This window comes from Lepus europaeus, chromosome 17 (genome assembly GCF_033115175.1).
Source record: "Lepus europaeus isolate LE1 chromosome 17, mLepTim1.pri, whole genome shotgun sequence".
Lineage (NCBI taxonomy): Eukaryota > Metazoa > Chordata > Mammalia > Lagomorpha > Leporidae > Lepus > Lepus europaeus.
The window spans coordinates 58,946,630-58,969,834 of record NC_084843.1 but is presented as its reverse complement, the minus strand read 5'-3'; the positions used below and the strand labels follow the sequence as shown (position 1 = coordinate 58,969,834).

The 23,205-nt window shown below is 57.1% G+C and overlaps 1 protein-coding gene across 2 annotated transcripts in view; it reads right to left on the bottom strand.

Annotated features, from left to right (window-relative positions):
* Positions 1-23,205, bottom strand: part of TSPAN15 (tetraspanin 15) — a 43,178-nt gene that overhangs the window by 17,125 nt on the left and 2,848 nt on the right. For both annotated transcript variants that reach the window (XM_062214252.1, XM_062214253.1), the window contains exon 2: positions 45-230. In XM_062214252.1, coding sequence (XP_062070236.1) covers positions 45-230 — 186 coding nt within the window. The remainder of the gene's footprint in view (positions 1-44; positions 231-23,205) is intronic.

The window sequence follows — 23,205 nt, the reverse complement described above, 5'->3', positions numbered from 1 at the left end:
CCGGGCCTCCAGCGCAGGGTTGGGGGAGGGGGAGGCTGACTCACCGCCTGGAGGAGGCACAGGTTGTCCCGCAGGGAGGCCAGCACACCGATGAAGGAGACGATGAACATGACGACCCCCAGCAGGAGGAGGAGGATGGCGGGGGCCAGGAAGGCACTTTCCAGGGTCTTGTATTTCTGCCGCTCGACCTCTGCGTAGATCCCCACGGACAGGACCAGGCCCCCGATGAGCTGCAGCGAGGAAGCCGGGAATGAGGGGCGAGAAGGAGTCAGTCACCCGACCTCCCTGCAAAGAGCTCCCCGGGGGCCGTGTATCTGTGGCTGGGTGACTGCGTAGCGTGCCCCCAGCTTCCAGGTGCAGTCCTGGCCCCCAGCACCTCAGTAGGGATTTTAAAGGGGCGAGGGAGGTAAAATGTGGCCATTGGGTGCCCTTGTGAGAAGAACACAACACAGACACCCCCCAGGGGAGGGCACGCAAAGGCGTCCAGAGAACATGGCCCTCTGTAAGCCAAGGAGAGAAGCCTAGAACTGACCCTGGCCCCCAGACCCTGCACTCCCGACCCCCAGGGCTGTGAGAAGGGTCTGTTGTTCGCGCCACTTGGTTTGTGGGACTTCATTTTGTGGCAGTCCTGGTACACGAGAACAGACCCGACCTAGCGAGGCCACGGCGGACGAGAGAATACAGCACTGGCTAGAGGGCCAATCACAGTTCGAGTCTTGGTTCTCCAGCCTGCTGGCCTGGGCCTTGGACGGGCATCGGACCAAATGAACCTGAGTGCCCATCGGGAAGGTGGGTGCGAAGACACTCATTCCTGTCTTGCTCACTCCTCAGCTTTTTGCAAGGCTTTGGCAAAAGCCCAAAGTGGGAAACACGATGAACTTGCATGTGCAGGGCCACGGCAATGCATACTGAGCAGGCCTGGCGCCCGAAGGGAAGCCTGGAGCTGCTGGGGGCAGGCAGCCCCTCGGTCTACAAGGAATTCACGTTCTGGCTGCCCGCTGGGAAGGCCAAAGGCTGCAGCAGGAGGAACTTTGAGGGGTTTTTAAGCAGAATCGCTCCTCATCCATCATCAGCTTTTGTAACAGTGGGAACACTGCAGACGCTGCTAAGGGAACACATTGTGAGTGCCCATCAGGAACCCCGGGCTGTTTACTGCTCATCACTCAAGCCAGGTGTGCTCACCCTAGGGCCTTTTGCACAGGCTGTGCCCACCTCGATAGCCCTTCCTCCCGACTTCCACACGGCTCACTCCCCTCCTCCTTCCTGCTCCCTGGGGCACTGGGGGCACCTCATTTACCAGAGGAAAGTTCGGCCCCCTGGCCCTGTTCTCTTTCCTGCCTTTGCCTCTGACCAGCTTAACACGCTCCGTTACCGACTGTTTTCATTGTCTTCCACACCGGAATGTAAGCTCCAGGCCGGGGGCTGGGGCCGGGGGGTGGGGGGATTTTCCCACGGCTGTGGGCATCCCCTGGCCTGACGTTGAGGAAGTACAGTCAAGCTTTGTAGGCAGCATCCGCCGAGTGACTGAGAGCTGGGCTTTCCCCTGGAGCCCTGGGTTTGGGTCAGACCCCGTCTACCCGGCCTCCGGGACCCAAGGATCCAAGGATCCTTTCTGGGCCACGTGCTCCGGAAGGCAGGAAACAAACAACTGGACTTCTCCACCGAGCTACCCTGGCAGAGAGGCCGGACGCTGTGGCACTGTCAGCCAAGGTCCCAGTGAAGGAAGTGAGGGATACTACAGGCGGGGTGTTGGGGGGTTCTGCCGGGCACAGCCACCTGCCCCAGCGTGAGCACCCAAGCACGGCAGTGCACAGCAGAAGCTGCCCCTCCAGCCACCCACAGGCCTGCCTCAGCCCCCAGTGGATTGCACCAGGCCTCCTCGCTGACCGTCATATCAGCCCCCATAGTGGGCCAGGGACCACCTCCTCAAGCGCACCAAGACTGCTGCGTCATGGGGAGTGCCCGTGGCGAGTGGCAGCCACGCCAAAGTCCCGCTCAGGTGGGTGGTGTCACCAGGACACCCAGGACATCCTGCGTCCAGCGCCTGCTGCCTTCCAAGTTCCCTGAGACCCAAGCCCTCAAGTCGGAAGGGAGGGCTGAAGGCACGGACAATTGCGCCCGCCCGCCACTTACTCACTCGTTGGCCATAGCAGGGAAATGGGGAGTGTAGTGACGTCATCAAAACCACCCACTTGGGTAAATGTTAAATTCTAGAACACAGGAATACACACATATACACATACACCCAGATACACACACACATGTGTACACACATACCCATATACACACATGTGTACACACACACATACACACACAGAAACAGTGGCCACAGGAAACAATCCACCTTTGATAGAGAAAGATGAACCAGAAGCTACCATGCCCAGTCCTGCTTCAAGGCCCAAAATGGGATGAAATCATCCTTCAAGGCCGGTCTTAGCCTCCAACACACTGAGAGCAACAGCGAGGAGACCTTTTATTTTTTCCCCAAGATTTGTTTATTTACTTGAAAGTCAGAGAGAGCAGGAGAGACAGAGAGAGGTCTTCCATCCACCAATTCACTCCCCAAGTGGCTGCAATGGTCAGGGCTGAGTCGGCCTGAGCCAAGAGTCAGGAGCTTCATCCGGGTCTCCTACTTGGGTGGCAGGGGCCCAAGCACTTGGGCCATCCTCCACTGCTTTTCCCAAGCCATTAGCAGGGACACAGATTGGAAGTGGCATAGCCAGGACACAAACTGGCAGCCATATGGGCTGTGCCCAACCAGCTACACCACAGTGCTGGCCCCGAGGAGCCTTTTAAAAGCCAAGTCTTCCCACCTTTTCAATTACTCCACCTGTAAGGACCCACTCATTGGCCCATGACCCTGAACCCAGGGCCCAGAGTGCTTCCTACCCCAAAGCCAAGGACTGTTAGCAGATCAGAGCCCAGGCGCGGGGTCCATAAAATACTTGGAGATGCAGCCAGGGGCAGGCGAGGTGGGTTTTATCTTCCACCCTGATGAAGAGGCGAATTTTCACCTCCTCACTGCAACAATTACTGCGTCTTAGTATTTGCAGAACTGAATTCATACACTTGTAGGGGTTCTGTTTCCTGTTGCTAGAAACAAAATAAAAATAGTTCCTCTCCGGCAGGAAGGGCCAGGGGCTGCCCTCTCGGCACAGTGGCCCTGCCGCAGCCTGCCCCAGTCCCTCCTTCCTGCCCACGGCTGGCCTGGGGCTGAAGTGCTCTGCTTTGGAAGCCACCCCTGCCACTGGCCCGTCCCTGGCCCCAGTTCTGAGCACAGCTGACCCCAGGCCCCTCTGTAAAGGCTGTCAGTGGCTTCTCTGGGTTTCACAGGCTTCCCAGGCCCCAGGAACGCGCCAGCCCAGCCTCGCTGGCAGAAAACAAAACTTCCCTTGCTCTGATCTCACTCCCCCGTTAGAAAGCTTTCCCATTAGCCTTGTGACATTTCCAGACCGCGAAAGCCATGGGAAAAGCTCCCATGACAGCACCAGCCCGGGCCTCCCCATGCCACCACAGGTCCTGGTTCTCCTGCTACAACTGGAGGTGTTGCTGCCCCAGACCCCCCAGCAGCCTGGCGGGGGGCTCCTTGTCCAAGTGTCCCCAGGGGCAGGGGCATGGGGCAGAGGCCAGCAGAAAGCTCCCCAGGAAGTTCATAATTTCCAAATGGCACTTCCATCTCCAATGACGTCAGCTTATCCATCTGGGTATAAAATGATCTGTCAATGCCAGGCTGCCATCCCATCCACTCCTGCTAATTATAGCCCTTCCTTCACCACCCGCCCAGGCCCATTTGTCAAACAGGACAGCTGCAGCCCCCAGCTGGGGCAGGGGGCATGGGGCCACACCCATGGGAGGCGAAAGAAGGGAAAGGCCCACGGCTGGTGGCTGGGAGCCCACAGGCCAGGCCCAGGGGCCCAGGCCTCGGGATATGAGCTCTGCAGGCAGCAGAGGAGCCCGTCGCCCAGCGTGGACTGAGCTCTTCGGCCTGGCACGCAGCTTCCTCCCGTGCTGCTGCTAGGAGGCAAGAGGCATTGGCAGCGCCTATCCCTGCCAAGTTCACCCTCAGCCGGGGCCAGGCAACACTTAAAGGGAAGCTCTCAGGTCTGTTTCAAGGGGAGCTGCAGGATGCATTTTCACTCCAAAAGGCACAGGTCAGGCCCTGTATCAGGCTCCATAGGGTTACAGCGGGGGCAAGACTGCGAGAGGGGAGAGGAAGAGAGGCCAGACATGATGGTCCTACCTGTGGGTGGAATTCAGGGTCTGAACCGGGGATGGAGAAAAAGTGACAGCTTCACTTCCATCAGTCTCTCACTGAACTGTCCCCTGTGTCTTTTTTTCTAAATATTTATTTATTTTACTTGAAAGTCAGAGTTACACAGAGAGAGGAGAGGCAGAGGGGGAGAGGGGGAGAGAGAGATCTTCCACCTGCTGGTTCACTACCCAACTGGCCATATTGGCCGGAGCTGCACCGATCTGAAGCCAGGAGCCAGGAGCTTCTTCTGGGGCCCAAGGACTTGGGCCATCTTCTACTGCTTTCCCAGGCCATGCAGAGAGCTGGATCAGAAGTGGAGCAGCCAGGACTTATAGGATGCCGGCACTGCAGGTGGCGGCTTTACCCACTACACCACAGTGCCGGCCCCTGCCCCTTGTGTCTTGAGTGTAGGCCTCAAACCATGGTGGTGTCCCCAGCAGCCAAGATGCTGTCACCAATAGAAATGCCATCAGCGTTGGTCTCTTCCGCACACTCAGGATCACCGCAGCATCTGATTCACGACTAGGCCTTGCAACCTAATCATTGCTAGGGGAGCACAGCGTTAGCACATCACAAACTTGGTTTTACAAAATTCTAATAATTTGATCGCAATGCAATTGGTTTCTTTTGCAGTCCTGTGTACTTTATGCATTTCAATATTTTGCTCTAGGGAAGGGTCCCCAGGCTCCCCCCCCGAGAGCCAAAGAGGTCCCTGGCACAAAAACAGTGAGGCGCTCCTGGTCTATGTTAAGATGTCATTCCAGCCGTGGACCGGTGTGGGGGCTCAAGGAATGCAAGGAGGGGGATTTGGCTCAACACCTAAGATATCTGCATACCATGTAAGAGTGCTCAGCTTCAGGCCGGCACCGCAGCTCACTAGGCTAACCCTCCGCCTGCGGCGCCGGCACCCAGGGTTCTAGTCCCGGTTGGGGCGCTGCATTCTGTCCTGGTTGCCCCTCTTCCAGGCCAGCTCTCTGCTGTGGCCCGGGAAGGCAGTGGAGGATGGCCCAAGTGCTTGGGCCCTGCACCCCATGGGAGACCAGGAGAAGCACCTGGCTCCTGGCTTCAGATCGGTGCAGCGTGCCAGCCATAGCGGCCATTTAGGGAGTGAACCAATGGAGGGAAGACCTTTCTCTCTTTCTCTCTCTCTCTCTCTCTCTCTCTCTCTCTCACTGTCTACTCTGCCTGTCAAAAAAAAAAAAAAAAAAAAAAAAAGAGTGCTCAGCTTCAAGTTCCAGCTCTGCTTCCAATCCCAGTTTCCTGCTAGGGCACACCCTGGGAGGCAGCACGTGATGGCTCAAGTACTTGGGTCCTTACCACCCATGTAGGAGACCCAGACTGAGTTCCAGGTTCCTGGCTTTGGCTCGGACCAGCAGCCCTAGCTGTTGCAAGAATTTGGGGGAATGAAACAGCAGATGGAAGATTTAAAGGTAATAATAAATAAAATGAAAATCCAAGAGGGAGGAGCAAATATCAGAACATCAGGATGGGGCCGGCGCTGCGGTGCAGTAGTTAAGTAGCTGCTTGAGATGCCGGCATCCCATATCAAAGTGCCTTGCTCAAGTACTTGGGAAGGCAGCAGATAATGACCCAAGTACTGGGTCCCTAGTGGGGGACCCCAATGGAGTTCCTGCCTCTTGGCTGCATCATGGCCCAGCCCTGACTACTGTGGCCATTTGGGGAGTGAACCAGTGGGTGGAAGATCTCTGTTTTTTGTCTCTTCCTCTTCCTGTCACTCTGCCTTTTGGATAAATAAATAGATGGTAGATAAAATATTTGTCACCCCCCCAAAAAAAAAAGCACCAGGACGGGTCTCCTGGGGGAGCAGTGCTTCCAGGAAGGTCTTAGGAACTGCTTCATTCTGGAACCATCTCATGGGGCCCCTAAGATGACAGGCTCTGCGCTGAGCCTAAACAAAACATTTTCCAAAGGGGTTCTTGCTTGAAAGGAGGTGAGAAATGGCTGCCTGCCACCCACTGCCCCTCTGTCCCAAGGTCAATCCTGCCTGACCCTGGCCCAAGCACCCCCGCAGACAGCCACTGTGCTCAGCACACTTCTGCCCCAGCCTCGCTCCCGCACACATCACCGTGCTGGGAGGAGGCCCAGAGGCAGGGATAAGAGACAGGAGCCGGCACTCTGGACCTGCACGTGTTAGCTCTGTGCCCTCGCCCATGTCACGCCTCCCCTCTGGACCCCAATAGTACCGCCCACTGCCACGGACACAGCAGTGATGCTGGGCCAGCATCCTGCCAAGTGCTACCCCTGAGCCACCCTCCTTCATCTGCACACCCAGGGACCGGCCATGCTCATCTCCAGACCAGGAACAGAGTCTGAGCCACAGAGCGCCCCCAGAGGCCGAGTCACCACAGGCACACCTGTCAGTCCAGCCTGCCGCCGAGGCTCTGAGGCTGCCAGGCCGGGAATGGAACTGCCTGGGGAAGCAGGAGAGGTTGCTTTGTCCTGAAAGGGGCTGGCCAACACTCATGGAGCCTTCTCTACCCAGGGGCAGGCCCAGACTTTTCATTACAGATGCTCTCTGCCTTCAGCAAGGAGACACCATCACCATCCAATGCTGTCCAGCATGGTGGCCACCAGCCATATGTGCTCACATTGAAATGAATTAAATCGAAATAAATAAAAGTGAATGGTTGTACCCAACCCGAGCCACACTCCAAGAGCTCATGGGCCACATGGGGAGCGGCTACCATACTGGGCATCACCATCGTCATGGGATGTCCTGCCGGCAGGGCGCATTCTGCAAAGGGACACCAGTCCGCAGCCCACCGCGTCCTGACTCCAGCCACCAGTGCGTGAGGAACCGGGCTCCTCCCACCCCCACCCCCCAGCCAGCTGTTGGAAGAGCAGCAGAGGCTGCCTCCGCTGCCAGCAGGGGCCCAGTCCCTGCTCTTGGTCAACGGAACTTTGCTGTCAGCTCCGCCTTGACCTCCACCCTTCTAAAAAAATGACATCAACTGCAGAGAGCTTGGTAAACTGTAGTCTTGGGCCCAGTCCTCCTGTTCCCTACAGATCTGCCGTGACCACTGTCACACCCTAGGGTTTCACACATGCCTATGCCTGCCCAGTTCTCTCTCTCTCTGCTCCACTGGTCATTCTACTTGCCCCTAAACAAGCCTCCCTTTTGTGATGACCACAGCTTTCCAACACATTGTGGCAACTGCTAAGCCAAGTCCCTCTTCCTGTCTTCAGAAGAGTCCTGGGTATCTTGGGAAGTGGCTTCTTCCACATACTTAAAATATTTATGTGTTTACCTGAAAGGCAAAGAGAGAAAGAGAAAGAGAGAGAGAGAGAGAGAATCTTCCATCTGCTGGTTCACTCCCCAGATGCACACATAGCTGGGACTTGACCAGGACAAACCTAGGAGCCTGGAACTCCACCCCAGTCTCCCATGTTGGCAGCAGGGACTCAAGTACTCAGGACAGCACTTGCTGCCTGCAAGGGTACACATTAGTAGGAAACTGGGATCAGAAGTGGAGTGGAGACTGAAACCCACACGCTCCAATATGGAACGTGGGCATCCCAAGCAGCATCTTTTTTAAAGACTATTTATTTATGTGAGAAGTAGAGTTACAGAGAGGGGGAGAGACAGAGAGAAAGGTCTTCCATCCACTGGCTCATTCCCCAAATGGCTGCAACGGCCACAGCCAGGAGCCAGGAGGAGCTTCATCCTGGTCTCCATGTGGGTGCAGGGGTCCAAGCACTTGGGCCATCTTCCATTGCTTTCCCAGGCCACAGCAGAGAGCTGGATCGGAAGAGGAGCAGCTGGGACTTGAACCAGCGCCCATGTGGGATTCTGGCACTGCAGGCAGAGGCCTAGCCCACTCTGCCACAGCGCAGGCCCCCAAAGCAGCATCTTAACTGCTGTACCAAACTCCTACTCCTTCTGTATACATTCTAGAATCACCTTAAAGTTCCATGAAAAGCCCCACTGGGGTCTGACTAGAAGCACACTGAAGCTGCCCTGGGAGAGTCCATCAGAGCTTCCCCTCCATGAGCACGGCTCATCTCTCCCTTATTATTTCTTTTTTTAAAGATTTATTTATTCACTTGAAAGGCAGGGTGACACAGGGAAATTTTCCATGGGCTATTTCACTCCACAAATGGCTGCAATAGTCGGAGCTGGGCCAAACCAAAGCCAGGAGCCTGGGGCCCCATCTGGGTCTCTCATGTGTGTGGCAGGGGGCCAAGCACTTGGACCATCCTCTGCTGCTTTCCAAGGCGCATTAGCAGGGAGCTGGATCAGACGCAGAGCTCCGATATGGGATGCCGGCATCACAGGTGGCAGCTTGGCCCGCTGCGCCATAGCACCAGCCCCATGAGGATTTCTCCATCGACAACTCTCTGCATCTCCCTCAAGCTTTCCCGTGGCTCTGGAACAGCTGGGAAAGACTGGCAGGGGTGTCTCCCCAGCCGCTCGCTGGGCCCATGGAGGATGACATGGCCTTGGGAGAACACACCTCTGTGGGAAGCAGAGTGGGCACCGCTGTCTGCTTTGCTGCCCTCCTGTCGGCAGACACCGACTTAGAAGACGCCCGTATGCACACTGCACATTGCAGGCTGTCAGGGAGCGAGGCAGAGAGGCAGCCGGCCCCAGTTATTCAATTGGGGCAGAGAGAGGCATTTTATTATGTATATGTATATGTATATGTATATGTATTGTATTGTATTGTATTGTATTTATGTGAAAGACAGAGTTACAGAGAGAGGGAGAGAAAGAGAGAAAGGTCTTCCATCTGTTGGTTCACTCCCCAGATGGCCGCAACAGCCGGAGCTACGCCTATCCAAAGCCAGGAGCCAGGAGCTTCTTCCACTGCTATCCCAGGCCATAGCAGAGAGCTGGATCGGAAGAGGAGCAGCCAGGACTAGAACCGGCACTCATATGGGATGCTGGCGCTTCAGGCCAGGGCATTAACCCACTGCACCACAGCGCCAGCCAGAGAGGCATTTCTGATCAGGAGCCACTGCTGACACGTGAAGCACCGGGTAAGAGGTGATCATGCCCAGGGCTCTTCTCGCCCAGCAGTGGGCAGATGGGGAACGGTCAACAAGGAACTGACCAGGACGTCCTGAGACAAGAGGCAGAGCAGGGACTTCCTCCTGGAAGCAGGAAAGGGCGGCGGCGGGCTGAGTAGCGCAGGATGCGCAGTCTGGTTTCCCACACCGGGGCCCAGTGCCTCGGCAGCAGGAATGACTGTGGGCCGTGAGCTCACTGCAGCTGCTTCCAAGCCCAAAGAAGGAGCTCTGCGGTGCTTTCCAGGGCTTAGGAGGAGGGTGACTCACGCAGAATTTGGAAACCATGGAAACAGCCAAGGGAAGAAGGAGAGTCAAGAGCACACAGGCTTCCACCAAGCACCCCTCTCCCCAGCTTTCCTCCCCCCGCCTCTCCAGGACGCCCCACGTGTCTCTCTCCACCTTCTGTGTGTGATCCCACGGGGTCAGAACCCGCCTCCCACCGCTGGGCAGGGGAGTCTGCAGGTTACCTCCCAAGAGCTCAGCCCTGGGGGGCTCAGGCCAGCCCCCAGCCCAGGCTGACGCATGAGCCAGAGGCCGACCAGAACAGAAGCCAGGGCTCCCCCAGGTGCCCCTACAAGCCTGGTCCTGGCCAGTTCGAGTCACTGCATCCAGGCCCCAGCTCACAACTGGAGCAGTCTCACCCCAGACTGCTGGGACCGTGCCCGGCACAGCTGCTGGCTGCTCCTAGGAGCTCAGAGGGCCCAGGCTGCCCTCACTCAGACCCCTGAAAAGAAGACAAAGACTCACAAGGTGACGAGCGGGCTTTGCCCTGTACCATGCCTCTGGTTTAGGCCCTGCAGCTCTGCAGAGCCCAGGGAGTGGTCTGGACAGGGCCTGTCCTTTTGCTGACCTAAGGCCTGTCTGCCAGAGACCTGCCAGGAGCCAGCACTGCGAGCCCACCAGCCCCGACCCCTCTGGGCTGCTCCCACAAAACAGCAGGGAGCCACCCGCAAGGGCACAGGGGATGGTGTGTGTGTGTGTGTGTGTGCAGGGGCGAGGAGGGAGGGGAGAGATGCAGGCAATCCAGCCAGCAGGTGGAGGGGTCGGGAGGCCTCTAAGCCAGCCTGGCCGACTCCGGTGTAGGTAAACTGAGGGCTGCCTCCATACCACTTCAAAATGCAATGCTGGGGCTCACTGACTGCTCCAGTGAGTGTCCGGTGTAGCTAGGCTTTGACCTTGATTTGGCCCCTAGAGTCCCAAGTTAAGGGTCGTGCAACAGGCTGGACATGCACCCCGATCATGGCGCTCAGGAGGTGAGCCTCACGGGGTTCCTGAGACCCTCATTCCCAAGAGAGAGGGGCTTGGTTATAGCAGCCTGGGCGGGCCCTCTGTTTCCTGGCTCTCCCTGAGACCCCTCGTCACAGGAGATGCCTGAGAGAGGACAGAGGTGCCCTCTCTGTCCCCCTTGGGTCAAGGCACAAGCTTCTAGCACCGCCTCCTAGAGCAGCCTCGGCAAAGAGGCCAACTGTTCTCTGGAAATCATAAAGCCACGTGACTCTGTCCTCCAAGGCTCCACTCACAGCCCCCCTCCCCCAGGAAGCCTGCCTGGCTCTCCCCGGCCTCAGGAACCTCCCTCCGCTTCTGAACACCTGTGAAGCCAGCCGTACTGGCATTTACGGATCACTGACCGTGCCCTCGGACAGACGACTGCAGGAATTCACAGCCACACACACATCAGCCTTGACCTCAGCACCCTCACCGTCCACACACAGCATGCCGCACACGGATGCCCGCAGGCAGTCTGGTGGCTTAGCGCCCGCCACACTCTCCCCACAGAAGCTGGGTGGGACGGGGCTGGGACCCAAGCCCCATCAGAACAGCCCAGCAAAGCACAGCAGCTGGGCAGAAGATGCTCCACCCGGCAGGTGCCCGCATGCCCCCCTCCCTCCTCAATCACCGCGCGGGGTGCTGTGGTGCTTTTTCCAGGGATCCTGGGTTATCTCCAAGGGTGGGCAAGTCCCTGTGCTGAATCCCAGGGCACCACTCACTGAGTCAACACACACTCAGCACCTAGTGAGGACAAGTACGCAAATGAACAGGTTAAGACCCAGTTCCTGCCCTCAGAGAGCTTGGCATGGTGAGAGACACACAGGCACACCAAGAAATGTAGCAGAGTCAGGAACACTCTGGGGGTAGAGGTAATCCAGTGCAGGGGCACTGGAGATGCTAAATCAGGTGGGCAGATCAGGGAAGGCTTCCTAGAGGAGGTGACATTTGAACCGAGTCCACTTAACAGACACTCAGGAATTCCCGAGGTGCACAGAGGGATAGGGGGTTCCCGAAGCCCCTGAAGGGACTACATAGACAGCAGGTCACTGTGGCCGGGACCACGGCCAGGGAGGCTCACAGAAGCCACACTGACCACGAAGGCCAGGTCTCAGCTGAAGCCCAGAAGTCTGTTCATTCATTCACTCGACATCTGTTCGCTGGCAGCTATCCCGCACCACTGTGGTTTTAAGTCGCTGGTCTTGGTGCTTGTTCTCAGAGCTCCTGTCCACTCTCCAGTATCCCTGAGGCCCCTGGAGCTTTGGCCTCACTGATTATTCACAAATCAAAACAGAGATTTATTGTAAGCATGTACTCACTCACTGAGAAACAACAGGCACATGTGTTCACTAGCGAGAGACAGCACACTTGTAATGCAGAAGTGTAACGTGGAAGGAAGTCCTTGGGTGCAGAGCGGCACCAGCTCTGCCCAGGCCCTGCCCCGCCTCCCTGGGCAGCCATGGCACAGCCACGAGCCCCAGCCAGACCGGCCCCTCGGACAGAACATGAGCAGCAAAGGCAAACACATTCCCAATTTCCTTGAAAGGGATTCTGGCCTCGTGGACCCCCGAAAGGAGACTCCGCAGGTCCCTGGGCCCACTCTGAGGGCCACTGTTTTGGAAATCGGGGCACAGCTAGAGCCACAAACCAAGCCCGATGTCCCAGCTTTGGGGGCGCTAGTGTTCCAGCTGAAGAAATAAATAAGAAAATACCTAGTATGTGACGGGTGCGAGGGCTGAGGACAAAGCAAAACCGGAAAGGGGCTGTGGGCGTGGCCAGGGAAGGAGGCCTTTGGGACCTACAGCAGGGAGGCAGGGACAGAAGCCAAGGCCATGGGAAGTGTCCCAGCGTCCAAGGGAGGGCAAGGGGAGGGGCTGCAGGAGAGGAAGGTGGGGGAGGGGCTGCAGGGGAGAGACAGAGGCGATGGGGAGGGGTCAATCAGGCTGGGGCAGCCTTTCGGGCTTGGCGAGGACTCTGGCTTTTGCGCTGAGTAGATGGAAGGTGCTGGAAGCTTGCAGAGAAGTGAGCTGCTCCAACTGTGCATTTTAAATGAAGGACTTGGCCTGCTGAGCTGGGCACAGGCTTGGGGCTAGACGTGTGGGGGAGGCCAACCAGGAAGCTGCTACAGGGGCCTAGAGGGTGGTGGCGGCGCAGTGGGCACGCAAAGGTGGTGAGAAGCAGGCAGGCTCAATGCAAGCTGAGGCTGGAATGAGGAAATCGCTGAACAAATCTGAGAGAGGGTGTCACCTGCTCGGGTTAGCTTTCAAAAATTCTTTCACCAAGGCGTGAGCGTTGTGGCTCAGTGGGTTACATCACCACATGGGACACCTGCGGCCCACGTCATAGTGCGTGGCTCAAGTCCCAGCTGCTCCACTTCTGATCCAGCTCCCTGCTAATGTGCCTGGGAAAGCAGCAGCAGATGGCCCAAGTGCCTGGGCATCTGCCACCCACGTGGGAGACCTGGATGGAGTTCCAAGCTCCTTGGCTTCAGCCTAGCCCAGCCCCAGCCTTTGTGGCCATTTTGGGGGTGAACTAGAGGATGGAAGATTTCTTTCTCTCTTTCTCTGTAACTGTCTTCAAGAAAAAAAAAATTGCAAGGCATGAACTGGATTGTGGTGCTGGATCCTGTTCTTTTAAAATGTACTATGGGAACCAGTGTTGTGGTGCAGAGGGTTAAAGCCTTGGCTTGAAGCGCTGACATCCCATATGGGCCAGTTCTAGTCCTGGCTGCTCTACTTCCAATCCAGCTCTCTGCTCTGGTCTGGGAAAGCAGTAGAAGATGGCCCAAGTCCTTGGGCCCCTGCACCCACGCGGGAGACCCAGAAGAAGCTCCTGGCTCCTGGCTCTGGATCAGTGCAGCTCCAGTCATTGCAGCCTTCTGGAGAGTGAACCAGCGGATGGAAGCCCTCTCTCCCTCTGTCTCTACCTCTCTCTGTACCTCTTTCAAATAAATAAAATAAATTTTAAAAATGAAATGTATTATTAAAGATATTCTATGGACAATTGAAGAAATTTTAGTATGGACTAGGTGAAAATGGTATATGATTATATGCACAAATGTCCTTTTTTCTTTCTAGGAAACACTTTATTTAAATTGTCATGATGTCCACAACTTACTCCACAATGGCTGATGTTACAATTATCTGTCCTAGCCATGGGCCCAGGGCACTTGCGGCATCATTCTTTCACCTCTTCTATACATCTGAAATTCATTTAACAATAAAAGGTCCACAACGCAAACAGGCTCTGAATCCCATGCCTTCCAGAGGATGTCTGGAGCAGGCCTGAGGTCACAGACCAGACCAGCTGCCCGCAGGGAACTCTTGGGGGGCCGCACACTGAGCTGGGCAGCCTCCCCTGGCCAGGAAGCAATGCCCAAGCCAGATGTTTTGTGAGCTGCTCACTGGAGTTAAATACAGGCTCTCCTGGAACCTGCCTATTATGCACCCCAGTGAGGGTTTGGAACAGGCGCCCCCTGTGCAGGGGGTGGAGACCGGGAGGGGACACTGCTGTCGCCGGAAATCCCCCTCTCCTGTGCTTGAAGAACGTGGGACAAGAGATGAGACCCACCACAACACTACCTAGCAAGGAGCCCGGGCAAAAAGCGCGGCTGCGCCGCCAGGGTGGCCTGGAGGCCCGGGCTGGGGTGAGCTGTGAGCAGCAGCACCTGCCAGCGAGAGGCACTCCCACCCCGGGGAGCTGTGGTCCCTGGACAGACCGGCGCCTTCCACGCACCACCTCCTCTCCTCTGTGAGAAGGGACTGCTATGGTCCCTCAGAGGAGCCCTGGCATGGCAAAGCCGCTCTGAGAAGCGGGAGAGGCTGGCACACATGCTGCAAACCCCTGTCCTTTCTTAATAAATTTTTTTAAATTTATTTGAGAGGCAGAGAGACAGAGAACTCCTACTGGTTCAGTCCCCAAATGCCCACAGATGCTGAAAGTGGGCCAGGCTGACGCCAGGAGCCCGGAACTCAATCCAGGTCTCCCACGTGAGTGGCAGGAAGCCAACGACTTGACCACCGCTGCCTCCCTCCCATTAGCAGGAAGCTGAGGTCAGGAGCGGGAGCCAGGATCAAACCCGAGCACGTCTACGTGGGGTGTGTGCTTCTGAACGACCTGGCTAAACGCCGGCTCCCCGGTTCCTTCTCCACAAGTCAGCAGCTCTCAGCCTGTGACACAGCCACGAGGGACCACAACACCCCAGTTCCAGAAAGCAGCAAGAAGGAGCAACTGGGAACTTCCAACGTCTCCTGAGCTCCTCTCTCCCCTGGAGCCCCACCTCCTCCTCTGGCCACGCCTCCTCTCAAGCCACGCCTCCCCTCGGGGCACACCTCCCCACGGGTCACACCTTCCCACTGGCCAGGTTGGCCAGTTACTGGTATTATTAATGACCTGGTCTCTTCCTTTAAACTCTTACTAAAAATAAACACAACCCGGATCCAAACTAACTGAACTCGCAGGCGTGAGGTGCTGGTTCTTTGTCTGTACTACACATGACACTCAGAACAGACATATTAAACTTTTAAATGTCCCCCCAGGAGCAGACAGATGGCCACAAGCAAAGCTCATCCCACTACTTGGCAGATGGAGCCCGAGGCCGGGGGAGAGGGTGCCACCCCCGGGTCACACGCCAGCCCACAGTTAGCAGCATGAGCAGCTGTGACCGGGTCTCCTGGCTCCCAGGCCGGGGCTCTCCCCATGCTGGCTGTCCTCGGCCAGCGGGAACAAGGGTTCCCACGCCCCCGTACATCCTTTCCAAAACAAGAAAGGGGGGGAAAACCTTCTGAAAGACAGAGGGTACCAGCTCCATTTCTCCAGGGAACCCAACCTGTTCCGTCAAGGCTGCTTGCCCCTCCTCTCCCACACAGGGTGGATGGCAGCCCACTCCCTGGGGAGCCCCGGCCCCCACCCCTGGTGGCTGCCCCCACTCCAGTGCCCTTGCTTGGCCAGTAGCCTCAAGGAGAACGGCAGAGCTCCCGGATGCCAGGTGTTTGATGAGTGACAAAATGACCCGAGCAGTGGACAAAGAGCCACCCCCACGGAGTCCCTCCCCCAAGGAGGCAGCAGCTCCCCTGCAGAAGGAAGGCGAGCGCCTGCATCTCCAGCCCGCACCAGCGAGTGACCAGCGAGTGACCCGGCGTCTCCGAGCCCCTCTCCCCGGCGCCATCCAGGCGGTAACAGAGCCCGGGCAGAGGACCGCTGTGGGATCCCACACGAGGCCGTCGGGGAGGCACCGGGCCCGAGCACCACCAACACAGGATGCCGTGAGAGAACAGCCAGGCCACAGAGGGCGGTATGGGGGAGGAGGGCTGGTCTGGCTGAAGGGTCATAACTTCTATTTATTGATTTGAGAGGCGGAGAAACAGATAGAGGGAGCTCTCCCATTTCTGGCTCATTCTCCCAAACGCCCTTCAAGAGCCAGGGCACTCCATGCAGGCCTCCCCCGTGGGAAGCAGGGACCCAGTTTACTTGAGCCATCGCTGCTGCCTCCCAGAGCATGCGTTAGCAGGAAGTGGGGTCACGAGCTGGCGCCAGGAGTCAACCCCGGGGTACTCTGATGTGGGTCACACACCAAGCCAAGCACCTGCCCTAAGAATCAAGCTTAACTCCATGTGAGGCCAGCACCAGAGGAGACCACACGAGGAAGGGGAAGACAGAAATAGATGAGAAACAGGGCCCCGGCCCACCTTGGGGTCTTTGGGCCCCTGAACAACTCCGGCTCTTAGGGTATTTCTCCCAGGAACATGAGTCCATGCTCCTCAGGGACAGAAGGGGTCAGTAGCCGCTGCTGCATTATGGGAGCTCTGAGCCCGACTCTGACTAAACCCCCAGCCAGAGCCCCCTGGGTGGCGCTGGCCAGGTCCACCTGCTACAACCACAGGCCTCTGCATCGGCACCCTGCTAGGACTCAGCGGGTGCCAGCAGAGCAGGGACAGGGACAGGACTGCCACAGCTGTCCTGCAGCCCGGCACAGGGTCAGGCAAGCCTGCCCTCTACACCCCTGGCCAGAGGCTGAGTCAGAAGCGAGCCAGGGTTCCAGCCTTGCCGAGAATGTTCTTTCCATGAGAAGTCCCCCATCAGGCTCTGTCCCCGGGCGCTGCAGCAATGGCATTCACAGTGTGGACATTTACTAGAGAGGCTGCCGCTGGGTGGAAGCCCGGAGTGGTATCCACCGTCCACTGCGGGTTGCCCACTGGTGAGTTTTAGAACCAGGCGCACTTGCCGAGTAGCCTGGCTCGGTTCCTCCTCTCAGACACCCTCCACAGCCCCTCTGGGCAAGCAGCTACAATTTATGTAAAGTCATTTTTATTTATTTTCCATGTGAAAGGTAGAGAGACAGAGACATATAGAGAAAGATCTTCCATCCGCGGGTTTACTCCTCAGATGCCTGCAACGCCAGGGTTGGGAGAGGCCAAAGTGGGTGCCAGGAGCTCCATCCAGGTCTCCTGCATGGGTGGCAGGGGCCCAAGCACTTGGACCATCACCTGCTGCCTCCCCAGGGGTGCATTAGCTGGAAGTGGCCAGGCACTCCCGTATGGGGTGCGGGTGTCTTGCCCAGGAGTTTCAGCTGAACTATGCCACCGAGGCCCTTCCTCAAAGCTCAGGGACATGCTCCTGTTTTGCCCTAGTTCCTTCCCATGCCCCTTGCAAGGGGCGGTCCCTGGGAGAGGTGTGCGGCCCTGGGGGCCTTACTCCCTGGAGGCGTGGCTGTTCCCTGCTCAGGGCTCCCTGTGCCCAGCCTTCAGCGCAGTCCACAGAAGAACAGGGTGTTTGGGGCCCTGTTCTGTCGCCCCACCCCTACCCCAGCAAGGCAACCCGGCAAAGCAGAAGGGGTTTGCACTTAGTCCTAGGGCTGTCTAGCAAACAATCGCCAACAGGGTGGCTGAAGTCAACAGCGTACATTTATCCTGGAGGCCAGAGTGAGAAGTGAGGGGGTGAGCAGGGACACCGGCCCTCGGAGGCTCTGGGGAGAACCCTGCCCTGTCCCATCCAGCCTTCGCGGGCGCCCGACCGCCTCGGCCTTCCCCGCCGAGCCTGTCTGTGTCAGAGCACAGACAGCAGGGAGCCTGTCCAGCAGGGAGCCTGGTAGGCGGGGCCTGGCCTCGCGGCACCCACCCCTACACCCCCAGCCACCCCTACAATCTCCCACACTGCACCCAGCCAGGCCGGGGACAGGAAATGGGATGGGGCAGCCATGTGACAGAAGAGACATCCTGGGAGGGACTTCCAGCCACCTGGGAGTTGGAGGCTCCCCGCTCTCCCCCAGGCAGGAAGAAGGGAGGGCTCCAAACAGGAAAAACAAGCATGGACGGGGTCAAGGCTGCTCTCCTTCCACACCAGGCGAGCGTCGGCCTCCCTGCGGGAGACAGGCCCTTTCGGGAGAGACAGAAACTCAAAAAGCACCACACTCTCCTCGGTGAAATCCTCTCAGCTCAGCATGGGCGTGAAGGGCACATCTCAAACCAGGCACTTCCTTTTCTGGGCCTCAGTCTTCCCTTCCATAAAATGGGCCAAGAGCTCCTGTCCTGCCTGGCTCACTGGGCTGTTCTGAGGGTCCAGGGGGGTGCAGCCAGGAGGCAAGGCCAGCGTGCACAGCGGCTTCTGGTGCTCACCCGAGGCCCTCTCCAGCGCACTCCTCTCCCTCATCCACAGAGAAGCCTCGCTCTGCAGCCGGAAGCTACCGGAGCAGGGCCCTCCCACTCCTGGGCTCCTCTCCGCTGCTCTCTGCTGGGCCTCCAGGCCCCTCCAGCTCTCTGTGGCCTCCCCAGGCCTCCCAGGCAGCCCAGCTCACCCTGGCCTCTGTTGCCTCATCTCGACTTACCCTCTCTCATGTGCGGACCTCTGTGTGGGGAAGGCAACACCTTAGACCAGAGAGTCAAGCTCGGGGCTGACAAAGGTATTGCCTTGACCACCATCCTCCTGACGCCCCAGGCTCCATCACACCCTGCCCCAGGCACCCAAAATGTGTCTCCCCAGCTCGCTTCTCCTGCGCTAGGACCAGCTCTCAGAGCCCTGCAGGACGCCGCTCAGAGTGCCCGATCAGAGGCCTACCGCGCGACCCACAGCCTCCCCTGGCACAACACCACAGCCTGGGGATGAAGGCGTAGGAAGGGCCCAGTGCCTGCAGAAGGCCACATGCACCTCTGTGGCCAATGGCACAGCCACCACCAGGGGCTCAGGCCAGCAGAGCATCTCCCACAGAAAGCGGCCCCTCCAGCAACAGCATCTCCAGAGGCTTGGGAACATCCATGTCCCCAGCTGGCCGAGCCATGCGAGGCTCCTGGGAAAGGCTCCTCCTCCTGTGGACCCCGGGAGCTTGCCTGGGGCTCTGGCATCTTCCAGGAGCCTCCCTGCAGCCCTCAGGGGACTCCATCCATGAGAAGTCCAGGGGTACCCAGGAGAGCTGGCTCTTGATCCAGGTGGCCCTGCCTCCAGGTCCTGGACTCCCCTCTGGGTTACCTGGACACGAAACTCCTCATCCAACAAGGCCCCAGCCTACCTCTCCATCCACCCACAACTCAGCCCCCTGCGGGCTTCCTTCTCACTCGCTGCCACTCCCACCCCCCCTCCTTTACTCCCCAATTTCCTCCTTAGCCAGTGATGCTTATTTATTGGTTGGCCTGCACTAAGCCTGTCTTGTTGTCTCCCGCACCTGTCACAGGGAAGACTACTTGTGTGATGAACACACCAGCTGTCCGCACCCCAGGGAGCAGGCCTGCTCAGGATCGGGCACTCCTCCCTGCCCACAAGATGGCCAGTTAAGCCCAGCATTGCAGTGCAGCAGGTAAAGCCACCACCTGCAATGCCTGCACCCCATACGAATACAGGTTCAAGTCTTGGCTGCTTCACTTCCGTTCCAGCTCCCCGCTAATGTGCCTGGGAAAGCAGTGGAGGATGACCCAAGTACTTGGGCTCCTGCACCCACATTGGGGACCCAGATGAAGCTCCTGGCTCCTGGCTTTAGTCTAGTCCAGCTCTGGTTGTTGTGGCCATTTGGGAAGTGAACCAGTGGATGGAAGATCTCTCTCTCTCTCTGCCTTTCAAATAAATAAATTAAAAAAAAAAAAAAAAGTCCATTCAAACCCATTTGTGTACAGAAGTTCTCTCCGGAAAGACTTTTTTTTTTTTTTCCCAACCTCCTTTGTCCCAGTTTACCCAGGAGATCTCGTGCCCTATGAGTGCAGCGGGCTGGTACAGAAATGTCATTATCAGCCTCTTATCTGCTTTGCTCCGAGCCCCACCCCAGGGTGGCAAGGTGAGTCACCCAAGGAGAGAGGTGGGGACAGCAGGCAGCAGGGCAGGTGGCTTTTCTTGCTGCTCCAGGAAGCAAACAGCCCAAAGTGGCAAGGTCCAGGCCCGCAGGTTACAGCAACCCCTCCCCCACCAGAACTCCGCACCAGGGGCCAAGGAGGCTTCTCCAGGCCCGAGTCAGCCTCCAGGAGCCAGACTGGGGAGCTGAGGCATTCCCACAGAGCTCTGCGGCAGCAGTCCTGAGTCAGGGGTCCAGGGCCGGGTCGGGGGAGGGGAGGGCCTCCCGGGGCCCAGGACAGGCTGTGACATCACGTCTGACTGCCCATTAGGCACGGCTGGCCACTTCGCCCAAAGGAAGCTGCCCCACTTTCAGCTTGAGTTTCACTGTTTTCTCTTTGAAAATGGGCCTGGCCGATGCATCAAGCACAGTTGGAAAAATAATAAGGAAACAAAATGCCGAGATCCACGATCCACGTTCAAGGAGCAGCGCAGGCTGGGGGATGTGCACTGGGTAGAAGAGCCGCCCTCTCCCCAGGAGGGAAGGGTCCTGAATTGCTTGGATTTTTATGTAACCAGGTGCACATATTATTTTCACTAAAGCAGTGAGGCTCTTTTCAAAAGTAAAAGTCTCCTGCTGAAAACTAAATCCACTTTCTTTTCTGTTTGGTTTCAGTCTTGCTTCCCTGGGGAGGTGGCTTGGGTCCTTTTCCCTCCCTCCCTCTGATACCAAGGGGGAGTATCTGTGGGGGCCAGAAAGGTCAAGGGGACTTAGTAAAGAAACCGCAGAGAGGCAGCAGAGTCCGGTCTTGGGCTGTCTCCCCAGGCCTCTGATTCTCCTGGGTAAAATTTAAAGGATGCACAAGAGGAGTCTTGAAGCGCCCCTCTCGTTCTGTCTACGGCTTTGCACACTGAGGGCAGGAGGAGGGTGGAAAAGGATGGCTGACCTGCAAGGAGTTGACGGAGTGCCTGCCACGTGCCAAGCCATTTCACCTCCTCAGCAGCTCCTACAGCCAAGGAAACTGAGGCACGTGGAAGTCTGGGCCCACATCACTTAACTCAGAAGCACCAGAGCTGGAATTTAAACCCAAGCTGTCTTGCACGGAGTCCACTCTAAAAAGAATCCCAGGCCAAGGTCTGCTAAGCAGGTGCATTCTCGGAGCAGGCAAGAGGTTCACACTACCCCGGCACTCACCTCCTCCACCACCTACCCACTCCCACTCCCTCCTTCCCAGCCCCTCCACCCCCACCAAGTTCTGTTCCTCTTGATTAGTCAACACCCCCAGCCCCAGTATCCCTCCCCTATTGATAAGGCAACAGGCCCAGTGCTTTCTACAGAGCCAGGGCCCTGCTCCCTGAGGAGCTCAGCCCATGGTGTACATGCAAGGCCTCTGCCCCGGGGCTGCAGCCCTGCCCTGTACGCACAGGCGGGACTCATCACCATGGGCACCTACTGGATGCCCAGCCCCAGGCCTGGCGCTAGAAGGAGACGAATGGACCCCCACCCCTGACCTCAAGAGCCTTCGGGCCAGCAAGGAAAGCAGGGCGTAACCAGATCTCTAGGATACCCTGGGCACTGCTAAAATTAGCAGCGTGTCCGCAGCAGTCTGAGGGCAGCTGTGTCCGTGCGGGAGGAAGAGGCTGGGAGTCCCTCTGGGTGGGCTTCTTTCTCGGAGACATCTGAGGGACGCAGGGGACACTGGGCCGAGACTGAGGAGACCAAGTGATCCAGAAATATGCCCTGGGGACCCTGGGTCCCCTCTCTAAAAACAAGAGGCCCCCAGTGGGACCTGGACGTCACTGTAAGCGGCCAGGGTCTCATTCACACACCCACAGATGAAGAGGTTCTTGTTCAATTCCCTCTGATCGCTCCGGCCACACCAGGGAGCCAGTCTTGGTTTTGGTGCTAGTTTGTCCTTAAGGTGCTCAGCCCTTGCCCACCTGCCTTCTGAGCTGAGATGGGTGTCAGGGCCATGGCCTTCAGCACAACATTTTCATTAGGATTGCAAGACACAGTCTTGCTTTCCCTGCACTATATTTACTTTAACTGCTACCTGCTAGCTGCTACCTGCTAGCTGCTACCTGCTAGCTATGACGAGAGGTGTAGGACTCCCACTGGTGGTAGTGATAGAATGCATCCTTTAAAAACTAAATTTTAAAAGCCACTTGAGGACCGGTGCTGTGGCCAGCAGGTTAACACCCTGACCTGAAGTGCCAGCATCCCATATGGGTGCCGGTTCGAGACCCAGCTGCTCCACTTCCAATCCAGCTCTCTGCTATGGCCTGGGAAAGCAGCAGAAGATGGCCCCAGTCCTTGGGCCCCTGCACCCACGTGGGAAACCTGGAAGAAGCTCCTGGCTCCTGGCTTCAGATCAGCACAGCTCCGGCCGTTGTGGCCAATTGGGGAGTGAACCAGCGGATGGAAGACCTCTCTCTCTTTCTCTGCCTCGCCTCTCTCTGTGTAACTCTGACTTTAAAATAAATAAATAAATCTTTTTAAAAAGTCACTTTAAAGAAATATCTAAAGTGGGCAAGCATTGGCACATCAATTTAGAAGCTTCTTGAAAGGTACACAGCCCATCCTGCAGTGTGTGGTTGAGTCCCAGCTCAGTTCTGATCCAGTTTCCTGTTAACGCACACCCCAGGAGGCAGCAGGTGGCCAAGTTCTTGGGTCCCTACCACTCATGTAGGAAACCCAGATTTAGTTCCAGGCTCTTGGCTTCATTCACCATGGCCCAGCTCCAGCTATTGCAGGCATTTGAGGGGTGTGGGTGTGTGTGAACCAGTGGATGGAAGATTTCTTCCTGTCTCTGTCCCTCTGGCTTTCAAATAAATAAATTTTTTAAAGATTTATTTTATTATTTATTTGAAAGTCAGAGTTACACAGAGAGAGGAGAGGCAGAGAGAGAGAGAGGTCTTCCATCTGCTGGTTCACTCCCCAATTGGCCACAGCAGCCAGAGCAGCAACAATCTGAAGCCAGGAGCCAGGAGCTGCTTCTGGGTCTCCCATGCAGGTGCAGGGGCCCAAGGACTGGGGCCATCTGCTGCTGCTTTTCCAGGCCATAGCAGAGAGCAGGATAGGAAGTGGAGCAGCCAGGACTCCAACTGGCGTCCATATGGGATGCTGGCACTGCAGGCGACAGCTTTACCCGCTAGGCCACAGCACCAGCCCTTCAAATAAATAAATTTTTTAAAAGAAATATATAAACAATATTACAATGGGTATAAACTCTACATAGGTAAATTTAACATTAAAATTTTAAATGTGCTACTAAACACAGCAAAGCAGTTTTACACTGCTGGATGCTCCAATGGCAATTACCACTGATGAGAAGGGGTCGTGCCTGGAAGAGGGCAGGAGGGGCTTTTACCTCCCACTCCCACGCTGCTGGTTGACCCAGTGGCTG